This window comes from Hippoglossus stenolepis, chromosome 12, assembly GCF_022539355.2.
Source record: "Hippoglossus stenolepis isolate QCI-W04-F060 chromosome 12, HSTE1.2, whole genome shotgun sequence".
In the NCBI taxonomy this organism is placed as follows: domain Eukaryota; kingdom Metazoa; phylum Chordata; class Actinopteri; order Pleuronectiformes; family Pleuronectidae; genus Hippoglossus; species Hippoglossus stenolepis.
This window is the reverse complement of record NC_061494.1, coordinates 18,739,677-18,750,451: the sequence shown is the minus strand read 5'-3', so window position 1 is coordinate 18,750,451 and position 10,775 is coordinate 18,739,677. Positions and strand designations below refer to the sequence as shown.

Below are 10,775 nucleotides of genomic sequence, written 5' to 3'. Positions count from 1 at the left end.
CCTTTATTTTATTTATAATCAGTGGCATTGACAGTCATTTCACCATCAGACCACATCAGATGTGACATAAACACAGTTTCAGATCTGATACCTTTGTTTTATTCATGAAGTAATTGCAGTGACACTGTATTTTCACCATTAGACCACTACAACAGGTCTTAAACCACAAGTTAGACTTGTAAAACTTGGACTAGTTTACCTTATAAACACTTACTTATAAATTATTACATTATAATAACAATACGTACCTTTTAAAACCCAGCTTCAGATCTTTGAGACCTTTTATTTTATACATGATGACACTGTTTTTACCATCGGGATCACAACAACAGGTCAAAAACCAAATGTTAGATTTGTCAAACCTGGACTAGATTAACCAATAAACACTTTCTTATAAATTAATACATTATAATAACTACATTTTTTTTTTGTCTCACAGATCTTTTAAATCTTCTGATCTGTGAGATATTTTTATTTTATACATGATGACACTGTTTTTATAATAATGTCTCAGATGAGTGAAACACACAAAAAGGAGTCATTCCACATCTTTCACAGAGTTAGACTTGTCTCGCCTGGACTAGATCAACCCATTCAAACACAGTCCCAGATTATTGAGTCTTTTATGTCATTTGTGAAAACACCGTTTTTTAAAATTAGACTCCGATGAACCCAGAGCATTTGAATTCAGATTAAAACACAGAGTCAGGTTTGTGAGACCTTTGTTTTATTTGTGTATTCGTTGAGAAAAGACTGTGAAATCATCTTTATTTTATTTTTAAGAATAAAACAAAGGGTTCGCACATCTGAAAATAGTCTTGGTCAACCTGGGAGTCCCTCTTAACTCCCCCCCCCAACCGTCCAATGGTAAACTAACTTCAGAGAGGAGCCCACTCCACGGCAACGTTAGACGCGAGGAAGTAACACACCTCGCGCATGCGCACAAGTATCTCCAAACAAAACGCTACTACACTTCTATGTGAACAGGAAATAAAAATAAAGTGAAAGACATGAGCAGCGGCAGGTTTATATTTTAGTCAAATTCCATTTACCATGTTATCAAATAACCAATGTATAATGCTGTAACTTGTAGGTTTCTGGAATTAAATAGGAGGTGAATCCTCTTGATGCTTTTACAATCTTTGAAGACACTCCCACTTTACTGGAGGTGCGTTAAAGTCAGAGCTCAAAGAAAAGAAACATCCAGGGAAACATCCAGTGAAACATCCAGTGAAACATCCAGTGAAACATCCAGTAAAATATCCAGTGAAACATCACGTAAAATATCCAGTGAAACATCCAGGAGACATCCAGGAAACATCCAGTGAAACATCCAGTGAAACACCGGTGAAACATCCGGTAAAACATCCAGTGAAACATCCAGTGAAACATCAAGTGAAACATCCAGGGAAACATCCAGTGAAACATCCAGGGAGACATCCAGGGAAACATCCAGGGAAACATCCAGTGAAACATCCAGTGAAACAGCAAGTGAAACATCAAGTGAAACATCAAGTTAAACATCCAGTGAAACATCCTGTGAAACATCCAGTAAAACATCCAGTGAAACATCCAGTGAAAGATTCAGTGAAAGATTCAGTGAAACATATAGTGAAATTTCCAGTGAAACATCCAAGACGTCCAAAAGTATTTGTAGCTGCACCTTCGTCTGCTCGGAGAAGATATGCATAACAGAAACAAGCCGAAGGTGAGAAACAAGTTCAGCTGGTTAAATGATGTTTTGTAAAGGTAGGTCATTTTAATGATTTCATGGTGGACCTCATTTCAATAAGTCTATGTTTGGTGGTTTGTAGTGTTTAGAAACCTCAACAGGAAAAACACAAACAGAACAGGAACAGTGACACAAATAGAATAAAACCAACAACACATTTACATGAAATTTAAATGAAAAAGCTTCTTCTGGATCTTATAAAAGTAGAAATGTCTAAAAAAGACTAAGTGACTTTTTAAAGCCAGATGTTGTGTTCACGTCTCTGCAGTCGCTCCATGATGATCCAGTGCAGCTCCGATGTTTCCAGTGCGAGTGAATAAGACTGAAGACTGAGAGCTGAGGAAGCCTGAAGGTCAATTAAGAGAAGAAATGACATATTTCAAAGGTGACAAAACAAGTTTGGTGCCTTCATCATTCTTCCAACAATTTTCAAAGCTCTCTAATATGCATCATCTGCGTACGTTTCAGTTGGTATACTCAAAGAACATGTCATTGTTTGAATTATTTATTTCTGGATGCATCCACAAAAATCAATAGCCCTCACAAACAAAGCAACATAAATTCTAATATGTCATTTGTGGTTTACAGACTTGATGTGGGTGGGAAAACAAACATAGGCATGCAAAGAGAACTGGTAAACTCCCACCCCCCATTAACCCCAATACCCCCAAGAGACTAACCACAGTGTAGTAAGGATCTACAAGAAATTCAGCATTTGAAGTAGTTCAAGTTGCCATTTTCAAACACTTGCATGTACAGAACATCACCGCACAGAACAACAGCACAGTAGATTTTATATTATGGACACTACAATAGACTTTGAACTCAACACTTCTCTGTTTTCCTTCAATGTGCAGCAGGTATTTGGTTAAAACATTAACTGGAGCTGACACACTGGAAATCAATGTACGAGTTTCGATGTGTTGTATCTTGAATGATTTGGCTCCCTCTGATGGTGATCAAAAATACATGCAAGCGTCCCTTTGCTCATGTTATGGAGCATTATGCTGAAAATGTTCTGAACCTGAACCTGAGCCGAACGTGGTTAGACTCATTAAGTAACTGCTGCATGAGGAGAGGTAACATAAAGAAAAATAACAACATGAAACAGCAGAACCCTCCAATTATCTGAGTGCAGAATACAAACCGTTGACTGTCAAAGCAACAGAAAATCATTCTCACTCATTTTGTTTTATTTTTTGCAGACTTGTTGTTTTTGTCTTTGCGTACCTGCTGCAGATGGAGGAGCACAGTGCCAGGTACAGCTCCCATCACGACTGTCCTCTCCTGTCCTTTGAGCTCAGCGTGGGACAGATGGTCGTGTGGGTGTGGACGGAGGGAGAGAGCAGGGAGCTGTGGGCACAGGTCACGACTCAGGCTCCTACGAACAGAAGCCTTTGTTATTAACAAACTGACGCCACTTGTGCAGGGTTTTCAAACCTGGGTTTTATGAGAATGGTCAGATGAATGAGGGTCTATAGATGACTCTGGTTGGCAGGTTTAGGCAGACAAACAGAAAATCCCAACTCTAAATGCCCTGAGAGACACTGGGGGGCAGAAACAAAAGCATAAGGTTGGACTGAGGAAATAAAAAGATGAATTGACAGATGAGTGAGTGGTGACAGGGCTCAGTGGACGAAGGTGAAACAAACCAGGGAGGGCTGACAATCACAAAAGCAGGAAAAATAGACAAAGACAGGAAGAACACCATCCAACAGACTTACCTGAGATATCAAAATTTAAAAAAAACTCAGTCTCAGGGCAGATCCTGTGCCCCTTTACTTACAGTTTAACAATAAACTCATATTATCTATAAACAACATGTGATTATCTTTCTCTTCTTAAGAAAACATGCATTTTATTATTGGTAAACATTTGCATCCACAAGAAGAAATGAATGGACTCCAAATCTAAATTGTAACTTTTCCATCAAGAACAGTGTAATATAATATAATATAAGTATAAGCATATAAGTTTGGGGATGTGTCTGTGGCACGGACAGGTTTTGTGTATATAAGTATATAAGTTGTTGATATAAATGTATTACTTGAGTAAACTTTTACATTTCGGCAAAAACATTATGTTTGGAAGGCATATTCCTAAATTGACCTGGGGTGCCAGGCTATTAGTATTTTTAAAAATCATTATCAATATAATTATTATTTTATCATGTGTGTATTTATGTATTTATGTATATATGTATTTTAATCATTTGTTTTCTTGTTGTGCAGCTCTTTGTGGTTGTGCTCTATAAATAAAGTTAGTCCACCGCCGCTGTGTTCCTGCAGGGGGCGACAGATCTCTGACATGCGCACCGCGGTTTGTTTATCGCTACTTCCGTAGCCTGTCAGCTAACAGCCCAGAGAAGTGACCCCGTGTTGGAAGCTGCTGTCCGGGGGAAGATTAAAAATGTCCGCCCCGCTGCTCCTCAGGGTTTTCGTGACGGAAAGACTAACAGCTGCTGCCGAGGAGATTCTGCAGGTGTTTGAACGAACCATCGAGAAATACGAAGAAGAAGCGTCCAGGTCCAAACAGGAGAACGACCGTCTGAGAGGTTTACTGCAGGAGTTCTCCCACCAGAGAGGTCTGTTCAACCCTTAGTATATAGATGATATCATTGTTATTATCTGTATTATATTATTATTATTAATAAAGGCTGAGTTTCCCACTGCCCGGAATCAGCTGTTAGAATATTCCTGATTGTAATAATTGACGTTTTATTTGTTTTATAAACCTTAAACTCGATGATTAAAAATAAAACTACAGTCCATGAAATTCAAGGTTCAGTTCCCCTCAAGTCCTGAAAAGTGAAATACTGACTCTTTATGTTTATTTCAAGAAGGTGTTTGTGTTTGAATCGCTCAGATGCGCACGTGCACAACATCTGTACCACAACATGGACAACTTGATTGACTCCCTGAGTGATAAGAGGGTGATACAAATCTTTAAATGTATACACATATATATCTGATACTTAAAATCGATTACAACATAGGTAAAGATATTGGTTGATATTTTGGTTTTTATTTAGTTGTGTCACGTCACATTTTCAATAAGGATCATTCATCAAACTTTTCTGGTGTAAGTGTAACAATCCAAGTTGATTTTAGGGAAATTAACTTACATTTGTCATTGTTTTGAATAAAAATGTTTATCAGTGGATGATTGTAGCTTCTCAAATGTCCAAACTGACATAAACTGTGTCTATTGTTTGTTGAACAAAGAGACACTTGATAGTTGCTGTTAAATGAAAAATATTAAGTTGCAGAAGTTTTAAGTTCTTCACCTTTTTTTCTAGACCTCCCTCAGTCGTCCATCTGTAAAGAGGAAACTCCCGCTGAGCGGCACCACTGTGAGCACGAGCCCAATCTCAGCACCAATCAGACGGAGCCAGAGCCTAGACACATTAAAGAGGAAGATCAGGAGGTCTGGGCCTGTCAACAAGATGGAGAACAGGCTCGAGAGTTTAGGGATGCTAACGACATGTATCTACCCCTTTCAGCTGTGTGGGAGGGACACGAGCAGGAGGACACTAAACCGTCTTTGAAAACTCCAACTCAAAACAGTGACAGCGAGGAGCAGTTCGAGGAGTTACCCGAAACTAAAGCTCTACAGTTCATGCCCCATTTCGCCCTGTTCCCGCCTCCACAAACTCAGATCCAAGATGGTAGGGAACACGAACGACCTGCTGCGAGTTTCATGTCAAACCAGACAAAGACAGATCAAAACCAGGGTTCAATCATCACCTCCAGAGAGTCCGCTGAGGTATCTCATATGAGTTCACTTGCACCTGGCTATCACTGCTATTTGTGCGATAAATCTTTTGCCTCCAAACACCACTTGATAAACCACGCTTTGCGCATGCATTCAATGGATGCAGGTTTCCCCTGTGCTGTGTGCGGAAAGGCCTCAGAGTCCACCGAAAGTCTTAACGTGCACCTTAAATCACACAAGGCCTCCAGGTGTTGTCACGTGTGCGGTAAACAGTGCAACAGCAGCACGGCTCTGGCGGAACACATGACCAGCCACACGGGGGTGAAGCTGCACCGCTGCCAGGTTTGTGGGAAGGAATGCAGCCGGAAAGGAGACTTAAAGATACACATGAGGATCCACACGGGCGAGAAGCCTTTCTGCTGCTCTTTCTGTTGTAAAAGTTTCACCCACAGCGGACATCTGAAGAAGCACCTGAGAAGCCACACGGGGGAGAGACCACACCGGTGTAACGTCTGTGGCAAAGGATATCTACAGAGCGCACACCTCAAGTACCACTTAGGGACTCACACGCAGAAATATTGATTTATCCTCATCCACCAGGCCCCATAGCCAATTTTTCAGAACCCAATCACTAACCCTACCTTTTAATGACGGAATAGTCGTCAAGTGCAATTTGAAGTTCAGTGTCTTGCCCAAGGACGCTTTGGCAGGCAGCCTTGAGGAACCGAGGATCGAACCCCCAACCTACTGATTAGTGGACGACCCACTCTATCTCTCGAGCCGCTACGTAAACAAGAAGTCAATGGAAAAAGTTGTTAACTTCTTGCTTCCTCTCGCATTGTTGATCATGATCAGTTATATCACTTGTATAATTCAGACAGTGAAGGTCTGTTCTCACCTTTTTTCCTCTCCTGCTCTCACTTAGGATCTTCTGAGGTCTTTTTATTTCAATGCTACTTTAAAATAACATTTATTAAGTTTTGAGAGTTGGTGTCGAAGGGAAGAATTTAAACTTTTACATCTCTGGTTCAGAAAAACATTTCTCTGTTAGCGGTTTGATAAATTCTGGCCCTGATGTTTACAACATGTTCCTCTTCGCTGTTGATATGACCCTTGTTCTGATGGGAAATCTTTTACTCATTGACAACAAACAGAGATGTGCTTTGTGCGAAGTAAGAGTAATAACACTGTCGTTAACATTAAAAAAATAAACCGTCTTTGTCGGTATTCTTTTTTTTTTTTTATATGAGAACATTTGAGTAATGTTGACCCTGTGTGTTGTTTCGATGATTGAGTTCAAAGTTTCTTTAAACAGAACTTAACTGAGAACAAACTGGAACAGGAAGCAAATCTTACTTTATCATGTGAAGTTTTATTTAGCAGGTTTACTGTTAATGCTTCTGCAGCATTTTGTCTAAAGCAAATAAAAAAAACTTTCAGAGCTGGGCACTGTATTGTTAAACAACAGATTATATTCAGAAATATTCTAGATAATTTTTTAATTGTTATTGCTAATAATGTTATAGGAACTGTGTCATTTGATATAAGCTATAGGAAAAAGTCAATTTTCCTTTTTTTTAAAATCATGGTGGGAAAAGTTAACAGCACTTTTTAAAAACCTTTTATAAAGTTGATATGAACGTGTTGGAAAATATTTACACTTCCAGTAAAGCTTAGCGTCATGTTTGTCATTGTATGATCAATTTAAGTCTAATATTCACCCACAGTTTTTTGGTCTCAACCAACTCCTGAGGAGAGTATCAGGTTGTTTAGCTTCCCTGCTTTACCTACTTCACAAGCTAGTTGTTTTTTTTTATCTGCTGTTTTCAGGGAATATGGTGACTGAGCGGGGAGACTGAGACAGTACATTTTTGGGCATAAACCAAAACAATTAGCTTAAAAGCACTGCAGAGCTGAACCTCCATTTACCGTTATTAAGATCTTTAATATCCAGCAGAGGTCACTGTGACAGCTATGAATCTGAAACATCCCACTATGCCTTGGATTTCATTTGCACCTATTGATTTGTATCTGGAGACATCTTTTAAGGACGGGATCAGCCACAATGCATTCCAGAGGGAAATCAGAGGTGAGGGTATTTCTCATCTGTTATCGTCACTAAAAACAAAGTAAACATGTTTCCTGACCCCAGTCAAACTGACTTCAAACACTTTTAGTTCAAAGTCTCGAAAGTATTTTGAAAACACGTCATCATTGTTTCCTTTGGGGGGAAACTATAACTTAAAAGGGTCAGAAGGACCTGGAATTAACAGCTGGGATTCTCACTGTGGCTTCATTTCTTCATTCTTAAAGAAGTGTTGAAATAGTTTAGACTTACAGATACATGTCTCCACATTTGTATGAAATGTATTAAAACTGAACTGAACTTTTAAAGCAAAGAGTAACTGTAACTGACTGCTAAACCTGGTAGGTTATGCAGATTGTTTCATTTATTATTTGGGTTGGGTTTATTGTGTTCTCTATGTTCAAGTATGTATCGTGTTATTTAAGTTAGTAATTTGTTGTCCTTTTTAAAACGTAGCGACTCACCTCGCGTAAATGCCTGTAGCTTTCACGGAGCGTACCGATATAATATAGACACCAGATCCCTCGCTTCCGGTCCGAGCCTGATATAAAACACCTGCCGTGCAGCTGCGTCTTGATGATGGTAGCAGCGGAAACGACAGGACGCCAGCTGTACGGCGATTCCCCATCTTACGGACGTATTAATCCTCGTTTAACACCCCTCGGCGAGCGGAGTGAGGTAGGAAGCAGGTTTTTATTCCCTTTGCTACAGGTAGCGCGGAACGGGCGTCGCTATGTCACATTAACCCGTCAAACTTGTCTCACGTTGTTTAGCTGATGTTTAGGCATTTTAACGGTTGTATTTGTCTTTTTTTATTAAATGATTATGTTGTACTTGTTGTCTTTCTAGTTTTACGGTGTTTCTACGGCGCCACGATGTAATGTTTGAATAAAGAGCCGTGACGCAGCAGTCTGAAACTCTCTGCGTCATGCCTTGCCAGCCAGGGGCTGTTACAGTAAAACCCAACGCTACATTTGGAACGTCTTCCTGACCCGCGTCGTCGTCCTTACGAAGAAACAACCTACAAACGACCGTAAGGCAAGACTGGATAACGCATCAAAGGTGCACGCACGATAGATGCACTGAGAGACATGAATAAAAGACAGTACATAGACTGTACTATGAATATGCAAAGTGTTTTCACATGTAAATACTAAAAATGCTGGGGACTTTCCTGCCGTCCTAAAGTCAAAACTGATCACAAAATGGGAATCTTTGGAGAAGATGATTGATGATTATAATGACCAATGGTAAATATTATGTGTTATGTTGCAACTAACATTATTTATTGTCATGTCTTTGAGGAGTCTAAACAGTGACAGTTAAACTGTTTAACTGCCTAGTATAGTTTGCTAAGCACACTTATAGCGCATTCTCTTTCGATTTTGCCTGTTGAGCCTTTTTCTTTCTAGTTACGATATTTATGTTGCATCTGTTTTTGTACTAAAACTCTTTGAGTATTTAACTGTTTTGTATGTATGGCAAGAGAAATAGCAGTTACCAAATTAGAGCGACTACTTGCAGAGGTTCTATTCAGGCATACTGCATATTACACTCAAAGATTAAAGTTCGATAGTCAAATCATCACTCGATGCAGCAGCAACAAGTAAATCAGTTCCCACACATCAAGACAGACCAAGCTCGCGGCAAAGAATAATACCAGAGAAGGTCCAAGAGCAGCACAAAAATACTGGCCTATGAGTCCTGGAAATTGTCAGCGAGAGAAGTTCGGACTGAATTGAAAACCTACTGCTCTCCAGATGACCTTGATAAAATCCAACGAAAAATTATCACAAATCATGATGTGGTGCACCATCATTATGAGCCACTTGTACGCAACCAAACCTCCACTCCAGATATTGTTGGTAAAATGGACACCTGCTCCGCTCTGACTGAAGAGATCCTTGCTCTTGTGAGTAATCGCAGAGACATCGTTGATGGGAACTATAATGAACGAGTCGAGAAGGAGAGCGTGAGAATAGTGCTGAGTAAGGAAGAGCATGGCTCCATCTTTGGATTTACAAAAACTGAAACCGCACTTTCAGAAGCATCACGGAACTCCGATCAATCAATTGCAACTTCCACTAGCTCTAGTAAACGACAAGATGCAGAACTCGCAGCCAAGCAAGAAGAGGCAAAGGCGACAAAAGACATTCTAACTCAGCAATCCAAGCTCAGAATACTGGAAAGTGAATGGAAACTTGAAGAGGCGGTCATGTTGACCGAAGTGGAGCGTAAAAGGACAGAGACAATCAAAGCTAGAAGAGGAAAGAACGAACCTGCAGCAGCTAAAGGCAGAGAAGGAAGTCCAGGTAGCAGCTGCTAGAGTAAGAGCATATAACAGTTTTGAAGATGACTGCCAAAATGGGATGAACCATGAATCAGATGCTGCTCACCAGGAGACCAAATATGAAGCGCGGCTAAATTCAAATGTGTCATTTCAACCTCAACTAGCACCTCTGAGAGCAACTACATCTGAAGATACTGTCTCTCTGGCCCAAGCAATAGCAAGCGCACTCAGCATACATCGCTTTCCCGTACCTGAGCCAGCAATGTTTAATGGAGATCCCATGAAATTCCTTGATTGGAAGATGTCTTTCACAACCCTTATTGATCAGAAACCTCTCTCACCAAGTGAGAAGATGTTTTACCTAAAAACTTACCTCGTCAGAGAAGCCCGCAAAGCGGTGGAAGGGTTCTTCTACAGGAACTCGGAGGATGCATATACAGGCGCCTGGAAAGTCCTACATGAGAGATATGGGAACCCATTCCTTGTTCAAAAGGCCTTTCGAGACAAGCTCGCCAGATGGCCTAAAATCAGTGCGACTGATCCTTTAGCACTTAGAGAATTTACAGACTTTCTCCAAGGTTGCGCAGAGGCAATCCCACATGTTAAAGGTTTGACCATCTTGAATGATTGCGAAGAAAACCACAAGTTACTTAAAAAACTACCAGAATGGATTGTACGAAAGTGGGGCCGAATTGTCGACGATAACCTGTATAAGTCTGGGGATTACCCCGATTTTTAAAAGTTTCACAACATTCTTGAACAAAGAGGCCCGGATATTTTGTAACCCTATTACCTCCCCACATTGGATGAACTTTAAACACACAGACGAAAAGGGAGCCAGATCCCTCAAAACATTAGTACTTGCGTACCGTGCTGCGAACGGATCGGGTCCAGTCTACATCCAGGACATGGTCAAACGTTACACCCCAGCCCGTTCACTCCGCTCTGCTTCG

The 10,775-nt window shown here is 40.4% G+C and overlaps 1 protein-coding gene and 1 long non-coding RNA gene across 2 annotated transcripts; one reads left to right on the top strand and one right to left on the bottom strand.

Moving 5' to 3' along the window:
- Positions 1-76: 76 nt before the first annotated feature.
- LOC118119431 lies at positions 77-8,083 on the bottom strand. The gene is made up of 3 exons (XR_004698087.2): positions 7,997-8,083; positions 2,963-3,113; positions 77-2,078 (listed from the first exon to the last, which is right to left on the bottom strand). It is a non-coding gene; the product is annotated as an uncharacterized LOC118119431 (long non-coding RNA).
- Positions 4,039-6,663, top strand: LOC118119430 (zinc finger protein 37 homolog). The gene is made up of 2 exons (XM_035173420.2): positions 4,039-4,316; positions 5,031-6,663. Exons 1-2 carry the CDS (start codon positions 4,142-4,144, stop codon positions 6,026-6,028), a joined length of 1,173 nt encoding a protein of 390 aa, XP_035029311.2. The 5' UTR covers positions 4,039-4,141; the 3' UTR covers positions 6,029-6,663.
- Positions 8,084-10,775: the final 2,692 nt, after the last annotated feature.